Source organism: Equus przewalskii, chromosome 4, assembly GCF_037783145.1.
Source record: "Equus przewalskii isolate Varuska chromosome 4, EquPr2, whole genome shotgun sequence".
In the NCBI taxonomy this organism is placed as follows: Eukaryota; Metazoa; Chordata; class Mammalia; order Perissodactyla; family Equidae; genus Equus; species Equus przewalskii.
Window position 1 is genome coordinate 2,611,971 of NC_091834.1, and position 15,828 is coordinate 2,627,798.

At 39.7% G+C, this 15,828-nt stretch overlaps 1 protein-coding gene across 18 annotated transcripts in view; it reads left to right on the forward strand.

Moving 5' to 3' along the window:
• Positions 1-15,828, forward strand: part of MAGI2 (membrane associated guanylate kinase, WW and PDZ domain containing 2) — a 1,255,661-nt gene that overhangs the window by 959,279 nt on the left and 280,554 nt on the right. For all 18 annotated transcript variants that reach the window (XM_070617000.1, XM_070617003.1, XM_070616985.1 and 15 more), the window contains 2 exons: positions 3,266-3,387; positions 5,270-5,452. In XM_070617000.1, coding sequence (XP_070473101.1) covers positions 3,266-3,387; positions 5,270-5,452 — 305 coding nt within the window. The remainder of the gene's footprint in view (positions 1-3,265; positions 3,388-5,269; positions 5,453-15,828) is intronic.

A 15,828-nucleotide genomic window follows, 5' to 3' on the forward strand; every position in this document is an offset into this window, starting at 1 on the left:
TAGTGAAACAGAAATAGAGCAGATAGGTGATGAGGAAAGCTGACACTTCGGTACCCGTCAGAGGTGTTTCTTGGCTTCTCAAAATTAATAACATATATTTCAAACAAAAGTCTTAAAACAGACACTCATCATTTAGTTATTTACAAAAAATTATTGTCTTTTACTGTGTCCAATGCTTAGTATTCAAAGATGAATAACACATGGACCCTGTATACACTTGTGCACAGTCTACAGAAGGAAATAAACATGAAAGTCACTGATTAAAACACAGTGTGATGAGGTTACTATAGCCTGTGAAATTTGTTATTGTGAAAGTATCACTTACATGTGATATGCTGCATCACACAAACCTCTTTATCCAAGACCTGGAAAGATATATCTCATAAGACTCAGTAACAGGAATACTAAGTTCTTCTGAACAATGGCTTGGGTTTAGTTTAAATACTTTGAAGAATATAACTGGCTTTTCTATCCCGTTGAATTAGCTAGCAGCTTGAGAGCTCAAAGCTAGTTTGCAAGATAACTCTAGTAAATAAGTAGGACCCAATATTATCAATTTTGTCTATTGACCTTCCACCTAGATTCAACTAGCTCCATCCATCCTGAGGTTGTTTACTTTTTGTTGTTGTTTTTTTAAAGTGCCTCAAATCCTCTTAGTGAGGAGACAGGGTATAAGAAAATAAACAAACTGTGATAAGAGAAGTCTGTTCAGGATTTTATGAGAGCTAAGGGGAGGAGCGTAATGCAGGCTGGGAATGTTGCTAGGAGAGGTTAGGGAAGGAGCTATGGAATGGATGGGAAAAGCATTGTGATGATAATAACAATAATAGTAGCAGCACTTAATAATAGTAATAAAGAATAACTAGACCTCGAGGAATTAAGAATAACTATACCTTACAATTGTGGGGTCCTCCCTATGTGTCTGTGCTTTGCAAACACTATTTCTCTTATCTTCACAGCAACCTCAAGAAGTAGACATTAACACCCCATTTTACAGATATTGATGTTTAGACAGTTTAGGAATTTACCCAAGATGCCCCCTCAAACCCAGGCTGTCTTGCTTCAACACGACACGGTTGATACGTGACTCTCACGTGGAAAAAGAGGTTTTGTAGGGCATTGCCTGCGAGAGGATCTTCAAGTGTGTCCAACCAAAGGATGCAGGTGGTGACGCAGCCTCAGGTGAAGCGCTAGAGATGAGCAAGGGCAGAGTCAGGACTGACATCTCTTTAGGTAAGAGGGAGATGTAGTAAGGAAGTTACGTGAAAATGGAGAAAAGGGAAGAGAAGCTCCCGATTCTGACTCTTCTGAAACAGAGTGACACTGTCAGAGTTTATGGGGTGAAGACGCTTTGAAAGATCACATACCGTAGTTCACTACATGCCACCGATCATGGTGACCCCTTGATGCACAAGAGCATTATTGTGTCACTTACTTTCAAGAGAAAATAATTTCACGTAAGACATTTACTTTGAACCCCACACTGGTGAGTTTCCTTACCAAACAACATTGTTATAAGTATCCCCTTCCTAAAAAACACTATAGCCCACGCCAAAGGCAATATTCCAGAAGGGTCCTTGTGCTTTTAAGGCCTCTCCCATAAAGTCTTTCCTATGGAGTCAAAATGATGACAGCGATGGTGATGATAAGATGATGGTGTTGGCGGCCATGATGATAACAGCTGCTGCTAGTTATTGAGCATGTCTAGGCTCAGAATCCTGTGCCGACATTCATTATTTCATTTAATCCTCACAACCATCCTAGGAGAAAGGCAATATTATGCCCACATTACAGATGAAGACGCTAAGGTTCAGGTTTAACAATTTGCCCAAAGTCACACAGTTCATCAAGTGGTAGAGCTGGAGTTTGAATCCAGGACTAATGGACTCCAGAGCCTGTGTGGCAGGTAGTTACCCTGCCCGCCTCCCATGCGGAAATAATTAGGTATCACAGTCATCTTAGAATGTTCTGGGCAACACTTTTCCATCTCACCAGGAATTATCTGATTTATAATAATAGGAAATTGTTGTTGAGATTTTACTTATGTTACCTTTTTCTTTCTGATCTGTACTTTTGGAAGACATAATGAGACAATTATGGTGGGGAGTGTTTGTGTGTGTGCGTGTGCTCATGTGCGTGCACATTAATTATGTGTGCACGTGTCAGTATGAAATCATACATTGAAAAGAGAAGGTATGTAGATCAGAGGTGCATTTTAGAGATAGACATGGCCAAATCCCAGCCTTTTTACTTGCTAGGTATGTGATTTAGAGTGTCATTCGACCTCCCGTGTATCAGTCTCACTCATTGCCTTTAAAATGGGGATAATTAGGATTCGAGACTGTCGCCGTGAGGCTTAACTGAGGACATTTATATCTGGTGTCTGGCAGAGTTAAGTACTCAGTAATTCATCCTTCCTCTTCCAACCCTTCTCTCCCCTTCACGTCTTCATACCAGAATCCTATTTCTGTTCGTACAAAGAACCAAAATCAGTGTATGTGCCAGCCTTCTCGTGGGGCATTTATATCCTAGAGAAAGAGCCACTGAGCAGGGTTGGTGGTGCCTACCCTGTCCTCGGACAAGGATACTGTAAGGAATTCACGTACTGTAAGCCCTCGATTTACCTGATCCACAGGTGCCTCAAGCCACTCTGTGTCTGATATCTACGTGTTTATGTCGCACTCAAATAATGTGCATACTGTACTTTCAATTGATCTCAATACGAGCCATCCTACATAGGTTTTCCGTAACTTCCATAAATATTCTGGGGAGTCTTTCCTCCTTTGATCCAGGTCTGTCTGACTCTAAAAGATGTGAACTCTGGTTGCTATAAGAGTAATCAGTGAATTTACCTTACTCTTATCTTGATGGATACAAGAACTCTGCAAAGCTTGAATGATGCTGTTTTCTTCAACACCATTCAGTATAGATTTCATCTGTTGCTAATTTATTTCAATGTATCAAACTCATCTCAAACTAACACAGTAGACCAGAAAGCAAGTGTACATTCTAGTTCTTTTGGCTGAATCATGCATAATTTAAATACGATAACATATGATAGAGCCACTGAGAACTCTGCTCTCATCACAGAAATGTGAATTGTGCACAGGTCAGCCCCAGTAGAGGCCTGACCTCAGGCCCGGTGAGGCGCTTGACTGTCATCATGTAAGATGTTCCTTAATGGCTGCTCTCTGTCGAACTATTCATATACTCTCTTAAACAACTTTGCCACACTGTTATCCTAATTTGAAATTTTGTTTTTCAGCCACATAAATAGAAGAACACAGTTTGAAAACCCTGTCCTGGAAGCAAAAAGAAAGCTACAGCAGCATAACATGCCCCACACAGAACTTGGAGGCAAGCCCCTGCAGGCCCCAGGTTTCCGAGGTGGGTACCATGTCAATATGCAGTTTCAAAGGGATCAGTTGTCAATCAGACTGCTGGCTCTTCCAGACATGCCTTTAGCTTGGGCCATTTCAAATAATTGATTTGCTTTCCCTAGCCCCTTCCATGAGCTTTAGCAGGGTGTTTGCTGTTTCTAAACTAATGCATTTAGCAACCACGGATTAAGTTAAAGCCCGGGTCAGGAGGTTATGGGAATTTGCAGCACGTTGCCAGGTGGAGATTAATGGGTTTGGACAGTGGTACTGTGAACTGCAGAGATTCATAGAGACGCATGAGTTTGTCCTCAAAAGACCAAGCGCAAGAATGAGGCTTGTTCTTCTTTGTGCCAGTAGACAGCTCCTCATCAACATTACCTAGGCCCAAATCCGCCTGCCACCGCGCTGCCCCAGGGAGGTCGCACAGCGTGAATGACTTGTCTTGTCATCAGCGTGACCAGGCCGGGAGGCCCTGGCCCAGCGGTACGCCGGGCTGCCGGCTGCACCTGACCACGCCTGGGAGCCACGTAGTGGGATAAGTTGCTGCACAGACTTTTCACGTCTCTGTGTGCTCTCACTCACCTACAAAAGCACAAACAAGGCTTTTGTCATCGGGAGGCCTCGATTTGCCTGCTGATGATTTTCACCCCACACGTCTCCAGCACAGTCACCATGAATGTAAAGGTCGTTACTTTCATAAAGGAAACGTGGGTGACAAGGTCATATGTGGATTTCATTTATATTTTAAAGAAACATTCTCTATTTTTAATAAAGATGTAATGTGTAATGTAATATGTAAATAGAGTAAAATTCTAATAGAATGACTCACTATTTTATAGTTTGCTGATTACATATCACCCAAAATGTAGCAACCACAAAAGTGTCATACAAAATGCTTAACATCATGTACAGTCTGGTTGTTACAAATATCAAATCAGATCACTCAAAAGGTAGCAATTAAAAATATGTATAAAGTTCTCAACTGAGTTAGCATTTAAGGCAAATATTATTTATTTAAAGCAGATATATGACTATTATTTTTAAAGTTTTTAATACGCTTAGGAATATATTTATTATAGATCATAGCTGGAAAAGCATATTATATAACACCTTAGTGGTCAAACCTATATGAGTGGGTTCAAGTTCTGTTTAGATGGTTTGGGTATATTATTTGAATGTGTCAACATATTGTTACAAAATGTGTTACCTTTACATTCACAATTATATCTAGAAATACTGGCTTGCCTTTTGCTCACATTTTAGAGGATACTAAACACTATCGGGTCAGTAGAAATTGCTTTATCTGGTTATCTTTATATCATCTCACAATATAAGCAAAAGTTAACTCAGTCCCACATCCAGGTACTCTTTCTAACAAATTTAGACATTTGAATAAGTGGTAACATTCCACAGCTCCTATTCTTTTTAAAACAATATAGTCCATTTTGGTTTTCTAGTCTTATCCCCTCAAGGCTTTGTGCAGGACCCATCACTCATGCACACGTCCTGCCTGGACCCTTGTAGAACAGGAGATGTATCCAGATGCATCTGGAGGATTTGGGGCTTCTATTTGTCTGAGGGCTGCACCACCCTGTTGATTCAGCCCTGTTTAAGCACAAGAAGTGCTGCTTTCGTGAATGGAAACCTTCACTTGACAAAAAGTCTCTCTCCAAACCGAGCAGCTTTGTCACTTTCCCTGGATGCTTGGGACTGCTCCGCGTTTGTAGGAAGTACTGAGAGTTTTGCTCCTGTAGTCACCGCCTGCTTGCATTGACCGTAGGAGACCCCCACCTTTACCCCAGGATTGCTGCTCGGTGGCTGGCTTCCCGCTGTGTGAGAACCTACCTTAAACGTGCTTTTTCTTTTTTAACTTCTATTGGCCGATGTAGAAAAACCACTCTTCACCCGGGATGCATCCCAGTTGAAGGGAACTTTCCTCAGCACCACCCTAAAAAAGAGCAACATGGGTTTTGGATTTACCATCATTGGTGGCGACGAGCCTGATGAGTTCCTGCAGGTTAAGAGCGTCATTCCAGACGGGCCCGCCGCACAGGACGGAAAGATGGAGACAGGTAAGTGCCACGAGGCTTCGGAAAATGGTTTTGCAACAACCTTATTTTCTGAGGCAAAGATGAGGAGCTTCTTTCTGTGTTTTTAATTTGAAGGTCAAAGATCACTTCACTTTACGAAAACCACGAATTACGTTTCCCCTAAGTTTAAGAGTATTAAACTGAAATATTTTAGAAACAGCTTTAAATATCATTTTTGTCTCATTTTTCAGGCTGCCCCTTCTGTTTGCTGGATTCAATGGACTCTTGAGATTGGCACTTTTCTAATTTACTTCTAGAGTTCCTTCTTAGGGATGTGATTAACATTTCATACTTTTCTAGCTTGTATTCAGCCACTGATATTTTAAAATCTGTATTAATCTTGTAATATTCTCATGCTGAATTGCCCAGGTTAGATATTTAAATATGCACGCTCATCTCATAGAAAAAAATCTTTAAATGCTATTCATCTTTATATTTAATACAATGTTTTAATATATAAAGTTTTTTCTCTAGTCCATATGAATTAATTTTCATATGCAGTTACTTGGACATCTATCAAATTATAATCCAAATTCATTTAACATGGTAATGCAGAAGCAAATTGTCAGGGCAAGAAAATATAAAATATGAAAGATACACAGAGGTAGAGGAAAAAGTAATGAACTAAGTTTGATTTTGCAGTCTGATTTTAAATTCTCCTACCTGGCCCATGCCCTTGAATTAGTCCTATAATTTGTACATACTAGTTTCCTTATCTGAAAAAAAAGCAATCAAGTTTAGTATTTACAATACTGACTCAAGAATTGTGTAGGGCTGTTTTTGAAATGCCTGAGGAAGGGTATTATAAAGTACAGCAACTCTTTTCTCCAAAGAACTATGTCATCACTTCACATTCTTCATAACACTGATTTCATTTATATCGGCTGGCTAAAGTAGGTGGATCCCAATAGATACAAAAATTAGAGAATTACTTGTGAGGAAAAGTCATGCTATTTGTGTTGTCTGTAGATTTACGAATTGTTATTCCATGGATTTTAAAGTGGTTTATGTATGAAGAAGCAACAAAATTGAAGTCTTTGTCTGACATTTTTAATTTAAAAAATCACCAGTGCTATATTGCCAGGAACTAAAGTTTCCTGTAGAAATAACCTCTTTTCAAGGTCTCCTAATGAGCATGTTTGTCACTGCCACTCACTAGTCAGTAATAGTACATTTAGTAGATATCTCCTTAAAAGTGTTTTCCAAACACTAATGTAAAAATTACGTGTACATAATTCTCTGCAAGAGTAAGTTAGAGAATGTCCAACTCTCCTGTTCTCTGGTGATATTTTACTAAGCATCCACAGCTTCGTGTTGCCAAAAAAATCACGCAAAAACATCAAATCACTCAACTAAAAATCGTTCTATTGCCTATCACTAGAATAAGAGGAAATTATGTAATTAATACCATCCATAGCAAAGAGAAAAGCGTCCCCAAAGCTTTTGAATTTCAGTGAAATATTTAGCAAACCTATTTCTTTTCGTAATAAAGAATCCAGTTATCTTTTCTCTGATCCAACCCACTATTCCATATTTCAAAACTATAAAGGACTTCTTTTAGTATAAACGTAAAAGACAAAATAACATAAAAAGATTGGCACAGCAAAGCTTTTCCCCTTCTTACTCATTTTCCTAGTTTGCCACGCCCGCACAGTCTAAGCCAGCCTTATTCAACAACAAAATTTCTTCTTTAGAATTTAGCAGATTTTCTTCTTTTAAGATAACCACAAAACAAGACCTAATATAGGAAGAAGAACCTAGGATTTAATTCTATTCACCATCTCCTGTTTATTCCTCTATTTATTAATACCACAAACACTTGTCAAGCTCCTGCCTTTCACGGTCATTGCAGAATACCAGGGCTACAAAGAGGGACATGACAGGGGCCCAGCTCTCAAGCAGTTGACATCTAGGAGGGGCCTCAGCTACATAAACAAGTGATCGTAATGCAGTACTCTGAATAGGATGAGTCTATAATAACTGTGATGTTGGCACAACGTCAGGAGAGTGGGGGGAGCAAGCAACAGAAATTAAAAAAAGAAAAGAGTGTGTTCCTCACTATATCATTTTATTAGACTTTTATAGGGATGATAATTTCTCTCATCAGAAAAGAATTTAAGAAATCATTGAAATCTACTGCTTATTAAATATTCAAAAATATTTAAATGTTTATTTTTCAATGTGAGATAATTTAAAATAAAATGTACACATATTTCTGTGGCATTCCACAGGTTGTACGAGAGGGAATGGCTCCCCAGTTCAGTTCTGCTAATATTTAACGAATATCCAGATATGCTAGCCATTCTGCTAATTGTTAGGGATGCAAAAATGAAGAGACACATATTTCCATCCTTAAGAAGCTTCCAGTATAGAAATAATGAGTGACATGATAATGAATATTTGTATCAATGCAATAATAAAAATCTGTGCAAAGTCCAGAAATAGTCCAGAAGAAAGGGGGATCAATTCTATTGGGAAGTGCTTAGGAAGGCCTCATAGAGGAGATGATGCTTGACAGAGTTTTGAATGATGAGTGAGTGTGTGCTAGGTGGACAGTGAGGAAAGCTATAGGTAGAGGGAACAGCATATGCAAAGGCAAAGTAGAGGGGAATTCCTAGAAAAAGATTTATATACTGTCACACTGTGTGTTAATATTCACCTTCAGTGGGCATTCATGTGAAGTATCAAATAAAACGATAATCGTAACTGGTAAGGATGAACTATTTAGACTTGTAGCAAACATCGAAGAACAGTAAATAGTGATATATCCTCAAATAAAAAACAGATATCATAAATGCACACATACCTATGTATAAAACCTTTCTTATAAGTTTTCAAATAATTAGGCATAGAGGTTTACTCTGTGACTGATGTTTTCTTTACTTGTGTATCCCTAGAGCCTAAACAATGCCAGGCAAACAGCCAGTGCTTGATAAGTACTTGTTGGATGCATGGATGGATGGAAGAGTAGTTGTATGGATGGATGGGTGGGTGGGTGGATGGATGGATGGGTGGGTGGGTGGATGGATGGATGTGTGGATGGATGGATGGGGGGGATGGATGGGTGGATGGGTGGATGGATGGGTGGGTGGATGGGTGGGTGGATGGATGGATGCATGGATGGATATGTGGGTGGATGGATAGATGGCTGGGTGGATGGGTAGATGGGTAGATGGATGGATGGATGGATGGGTGGGTGGATGGGTGGATGGATGGATGGATGGATGGGTGGATGGATGCATACATGGGTGGATACTCTTAGAAATTAAGAAGTGAAATTTGAATTGGCTGAAGTCCACTTTTACAGTGTAGCTTAGTCCATGCTAATTGGACCAATAGCTTACCATTGAAGCAAAAACAGATCAGCTTTCCAGTTTCTGGATGAAATTTAAAAAGACAAATACCTGTTAGCGACAAAATTAATTTCCTTTTTTATTGTGGTTTCATTTATAAAAGAACCTCAAGAGTTAGTGAAAATAACAGATATAAACAATAAATTGTTGGTATTTAAAAGGTGAGCAGTCTCATTTGACATTGAAATTAGCATGAAAATATTTTAATCAACTTTTCTAGCTCTAGGCTATCCCTAATTTAGGCAAAGAGGTGTCAATAATTTGTGTGGACACAAAGAAAAGTCCACTCTACTAAAAAGTTGACCTAGGGCCCTGAACAATAAAAACAAGGGCGGGCAGGAATTTGCTCTTTCTCAAGTATTCCACACCTCCCGGCAATTGTTTGCGGGCACCAGAGATCTTGATAACACTCTTTAAACTGTTTTAAAAATCAAGATTAATGTAACATGGCTTACATAGAACCACAGAGTCTGAAAGGGAGTTAATCTAACATCCTTCAGTTAAAAAGCTTCCCTCGTTACATGATGGTTCATGTTTTTCCCCAGGCTAAATTTTGAATCGAGGCTTGTGCTTTTCAACAAATCTAAGAGGGAGAAAAGCTGACCTATCCATGAAGTTCTCCTATAGACGGGGGTTGAATGATGAGGTCACGCACAACCTATTAGTTTCTATTTGCCTTCTTCTGATGTGTCCGTTTTATTAGTAAAATGGCAAGAAACTAGCTGGGAGACCGCCATCCTAACATTCTATAGCCCCTGGCATTTTTCTCCACTGGAGCAGAAGGATGTTACTGCTCTCTCACTGGTTGCTACCTCTTTGTGTTTCTAAAAGTAGGGGCGCAAGATTAACTTTGTCAGAATCACTGAGGGAGCTTTTTAAAGATGCAGAATTCTGCACATCTAGACCTACTGACTCCAAATTTCTGAAAGTGGTTTTCAGGAATGTGTTTTATACACTTTTAAAAATTGTCAAATCAATACATGCACATCGGAAAAAAAAATCAAAATCTTTATAATGCATAAAATAACCCCTCCCCTCCCCCACTCCAGCCCATATCCCAGAGACACTCGATCAGTTTGTATTCTTTGAGGTGTTCCTTTTGGTAGCTACCTTCACACCTCTAATTAATGTGTCTGTGCTGTTGTCTTGATTTAACAGTTTTAGACATGACCTACATTTACTTCCTGTTAGAAAGAAAGGGAGCTTTAGCTCTCTTCTGCACCGTCTGCCCTCCCACATTCTCCCAATAGAGTTTTACAACTAATTTTAGTAGTATTGGTACAGTTTTTGCATTATCACGGCTTTGTAAATTTGTTCACTGACCCCAGTGGTATACCATTAGTACATTTTCCCCCGTAAATGTTTTTGTGAAATTTCACTTTGTCTTTCTCTCTTTCTTGCAGTGTCTTTCTTGAAATAATTCTCTATTTTTTTTCCTCCAAAATCACCACCATATGAGTCCTCAAAGGGTCTCCTTTTTTCTAGGCATGTTTTGTTCTTCTACTCCTCCTCCTCCTCCACCAACCTCTGGGCTGGTGGCACAGCTGACCCTTGGGGATTTTCCATTATGTCTCTTCCAAACAGAGTCTACCATTATCCAGATCCAGATCTGCTTTTCTGGTGGATGCTCATTTTACCAGAGCATAGTTCCCTAGTGTCTTGTGGTCCTCGATTTCTCTTGTTTAAAAATGAAACACTGAAACGTTATGCGTTCGTGGTAGCATTTGAAGACTGGTCAAATTTTACCTGGGGTTATTAGGCAGGAAGAGAATATGAAAGTCTGTTTAACGGGGCCATTTTAGGGGGAGACGCCCTCGTTCTCTGATTTGGGTAGCAGGTGGGAGTTCTGCGTGTGCAGGTGTAGCAGGACATTCATCCTTCGAGATCCCTGTATCGGATATATCCTAATCCCAAGCCTTTCTGGGGTTCTGCAGGGCAACTGAGAGTCGGTCCTTCTTGTCGGTGTTTCCCTCACTCTCAAGAACACACTAGAACAGGAATCAGCAAACTCTTTCTGTAAAAGGTCAAATAGTAAATGTTTTAGGCTTTGTGGGCCAGGTGGTCTCTGTCACAGCTGTTTAACTGTCATCACAAAAGCAGTCACAGACCACATAGACCAAATGGCTATGGCTGTGTTCCAATAAAACTGTGTTTACAAGGATAGGCAGCAAGAGGTTTTGCTCCATGGGTCATAGTTTGCCAGCCCCGGCTCTAGAATATACCTTCCAAAGCCACGATACATCAGTTGTCATGTTTTTACTCACACTGCATATTCTAAAATCTTCTTGAGCTGTCTTGTCTTATAACGGCCGCTCTCTGTCAGATAATGGCTTCTCTCAGGTTTTCCGTATTGCTGTGGGTTTATTCATTTTAAAGTCTTTGTTTGTGGGGATGGCTATGTGTGTTCAGACTGTCTTCTTGAACTGGAAGTCTTAGAATCTGGATTATTATGCCCGCTGCAGTCTGAGAACCACTGCATGGAGTGATAGCAAGAAGACTCCTTTCCTACCTACTGTCCAGCTTAGCAGGCGTTCTCCATCCCATGCTCTGTCTCTCAGTTGCCTTTGCTCAGAATTGCTTTGAAGGAGTATTTATGAACATTCCTGGAGACTAACTCCTGGAGTAGAGACTATGGCCATCTACCCAGTAGAACAAAGCTAATTAATCCTTATGTTTATCTTTCATGACAATCTAGGATATTAAACTATGAGCAATTTCTCATTATTCAGAGATTTTAACACTGTTTTGGGATACTCTATCCCACGACTGTATTATCTGAAATTTGAGCTACCCTGTTGCTCTCTAGGGAACAGCAAAGATTACCCTGAGGCCATGAGTGCTCATGGCAGGTGACAGTCCTACTCTCAATGTGACAGTCCTTGCCGCTCCTCGGGCTGATCCTTCAGTACTGATTCTCCAGTTAATGGTCACCCAGTGGTTTCCCACCCCAATGTCCTTTGATTCTCCCTAACCATTGTTAGCTCCATAGCTGTTACATAAAATTTCATGGTTGTTAATTAGACATCTCCTGAGAAAGAGGTATATGTATGAGAAAGCCTAAGAAATAATTCAAACATGTCGTCTGTGTCTTGTTTTCCAACCACTTCACAATCAACTTATATCCAGAGCAGGGCTTCCTTTTGACTTCTGAGCACACACCGTGTTGGTCTTACCGCGTGACTGTTCTCTTTCTGACTGGCTGCCTTATAAAAACTTCCTAGTGCATCTGCAGGCTCTTCATCACTACCCTCCTCCACAGCCAAGTGTGCACGTTTAGGTGTTGCAGCCCATTTCGATGGTTCTGTCCATTGCCAGAAGCAAAGGAACTAATCAGAGAAATGTAATTTTTCTATTATTTGAAGTATCTGTTTAGTTTTCTATTGCTGCATGGCAAACCACACCAAAACTCAGTGATTCAAAAGAACAATCAAATACTTCCAATTCCACATTCTCCCCTGGGATCAACTGGGTGGTTCCCGTCTACTAGGCTTGCTTTGGGACTCTCAGGCAGCTGCAGACGTCTAGGAGGTCTACTGAGGCTGGGATGTGGAAGGTGTCTTCACTCACAGTTGATGCCTCAGCTAGGATGGATGGGACTCCGGAGGGCTGGCAAGGCACCTCTCTCCACATGGTCTCCACAACAGGGTGGCGGAACTGCTTTCCATGGTGGCTTAGGGTTCCAAGGGAGCAAAGAGGAAGCTGTCAGAACTCTTAAGCCCTATCCTGGAACCAGCACAGCATCAATTCCACCCCCTCCTCCTGATCAAAGCAAGTCACAGGTCAGCCCAGGTTCAAGACGAGGGAAACTAGGCACCACTTTTTGATGGGAGAAGTGGCAAAAAATTTCTAGTAATCTTTTGTCTACCACAGTACCCTTCCTGTGTCTTCTTTGTTTCTGAATTTCTTGAGTTTGTTCAAACTTCCCTGAGAAAATTATCTTTTACTTTCATGAGCTTTACTCACAATCTTCTGGCATAGAAGTGTTGACAACGTTTCACCTTCCAGTTGTCTATCATGTTATGAATAACTAATAGTGAATCATAATGCCACATCCCGAGATGATGGGCAGTCAGATCACCCGGTCTCCAGCTCTACTTTTCTAATAAAAATAAAGGAACAGGTTGCAGGAATTCAATTTTTAAGATCTAGCAAAATATTCAGACTCAGACCCATCTAAAGAACTTTCTAAATGGTCCTTTGATATTAACATCACTTATGCCTTTTTAGACATTTATGAGCTTTAGATGCTGCAAAAATATATCTTGCACTCTATAAAAGTCAGAAAATAGAACTGAATTTCTAGCCAGCTGACCTGGCTAGAAATATCTCCAGTAGGGAAGAAATAAGCTGTGCTTGTTTAGCTTGTCAATATATTTACTCTTGATTCTTGCCAAACACACCTCAGTTTCAAAACCTCACTTCATTTTGTTCAGATACCTAATATCTCCACTGCTAGTGATGCGTCTTTCAGATCAATAACAGGCGATCTCACAGGGAGGGCGAGAGCCGCATTAAACACTTTCTATCCACTGTCCTCCTTTCCCATGATGTACAGGTGATGCAGATGCCACAGCTGACAAATACTTGATTTTGGCTACACAACAAACCATGCAAAAGGATTAAAAAACAATTTGTTGCACCAATTCTTAAAATTATGCTATGATTCATCAATAACTCATTGAGTTTTTAAAAAGAGGCCTTTGTAACCCAAATAAATGCTATTGCAGTACCCTTTTTTGCACATTTCTATCTTTTCTCTTTTTGTAAATGCTTTGCCCTCTTCATTTAAAATCACAGTCTAGAGAAAAGCTCACTTGAGAAGGGATAACCACTACACAAATCCTATCCTGGTTCTCATCTCTGCCCCAGGATTAAGAACTTTATTCCCATTTTAGCACAGATATAACAAAGTTTGCTACTTTGGTTTTTTTTTCTAGTTTCCGCGTTGGTATCCGTTTGGATAAGTCACACAGTTGTTGAGTTACGATATTCATGACCATTGTGCCTGTTAATGTCATGGAAGCCAATGCACTTAAATATACTTTTATCACTATTATTTTTAAGTTATTCTGCATAAAAGCTTTACGTTGATTTGCAGTGCCATTTCATCGGCCCTTCTAGAGCTAAAGGAAAGAGTGAGTGGGGCCTCCACTCAGCCTAAGGGCAGAGAGCAGAACCACACCAGACTTTATAACACCAGGTGTGATACATTAGAGTCCCATTACTGGATATGAAGTTGGCATTTTAAAATCTGAAAGCTGATTACTTAAGTTTAATGGAAATGAACTGGAGATTATGGGGTTAACATTATCTTTTTACATCTATTCTGTGGAGGAGGTGGTTGGGTGTCAGTATATTAGTGAAAACTGTTCAGCTTAAGTTAGACATGTTTGAAATAAAGGTATTATCTAAATGCATTCAAGTTTTATCATTTTAACTTTTTAGGTATGGGGCCAGGATCACCAATCCCCTCGCTTATAAATGAACCAAAAGTATCCAAATAGATACAAAGATTTACCAGACTCTGGTGTCTCTATTGGCATATATGTTCTTATAGACAATGTCAAATTCATCCAGTTCCGACTCCTAAGGGAACCGAGGCTTTGGTTTGTCAGGAAACCATCTGCTTTTTATAAAAGGTGTTTGTTTTTCTGAGATGAACTGTAAACTCTTGTTATTTGCCCTCCCCCGCTTCCCCGCACCTAACTGTAAGCCCTCTGAGCTCAGAGCCTGTGTCTGACTTGATCACTGGTAAATCCTCAAGTTCATTACCAGATATATGGTAAATATTCAACTTGCTGACCGAAAAGTTGGATGAATTTTTCTGTGCCGCACTGATTTGCTTACATTGATTACTACGGAGGCATAAGATTTGCTGCAATGATGGTAGGTTCCTCTATTATCATTTATGCTCCCTTTAGAGAATTACTTAAGCCTTGTCTTTGTCTACTTTGACCAAACATTTTATCAGATGAGTTATTACATATAAAGTGCTTAGAATAGGACATGACACATGGAATCACTCAAAATTGGTAGCCATTATTAATATCTGTAAGGCAATCTTCCGATAAATTGAAGGAAGCTTTAGGGCTGTGAGAAAAATAGACACAAGAAAAGAACATGCTGTGAAGGGCTTAGGATGTTCACTCTTGGGACCCTGGAAATGAAGTGATTCTGCCTTGAACACTTAATGACAAAACGACTCTTGCTTCTTTAGTTTCACATGTAAAGGATATCATCAGAAAATTTTCAGAATGGTGGTGCCATGTTGACAGCCCTTATACTGTTGATCAGCTGGCAGCTGAAATAGGACATTTGACCTCTTTTATGTGCATATACCGTGGAAAATTGGGCTGGGTGCCATTTAGGTGTGCCACAGGATTCTAAGCCCTGTTTGTTAGACACATTTTAGAGAAGTCAATAATCTAATCTTTATTTGTTTAATGATGGTTCCTCTTGTTTAATATTATAAAAATAAAAGCATATCAATCCTGAATCATAACAAACACAAAGAAAAATCTAAGGAGGGTAAGATAGTTGGAAAACGTATGAGACAAGGCAAATGCTTCTGTTAAGAGAAGTAATACTCCCTGAATTAAATATCTTCTTGAATTAAATAGAATGTTGGTCCATATTCCTACAGATTGTCATGCAGGCTTGTAAGGGCTCAATGAATGGTTTAATTGTATAGATACACACACATATCATCGTCTATACATGTGTGCAATGTAAGTGAGAAAAAGAGGCAAGAAATGTGTCTTTCGTTGTTTCATCAGCTCAGTCTTAGATCTTAGCTCAAAATTATAAATCTCTTAGCATTCCAAATGAGAAGACTTCACTGAAGTCAATAGGAGATAAATTACCACGCAGACCTTTGTTTATAAGTGTAATTCTGCTGGTTTTTGCAAGCTGCCAGTGAAATCAGAGATGGAGTGTGCTGGAGTCTGCAAATATTGAAACTGCTGCAGCTGCGGAAACATTATTCCTGGATCCAGTGTAATTAAT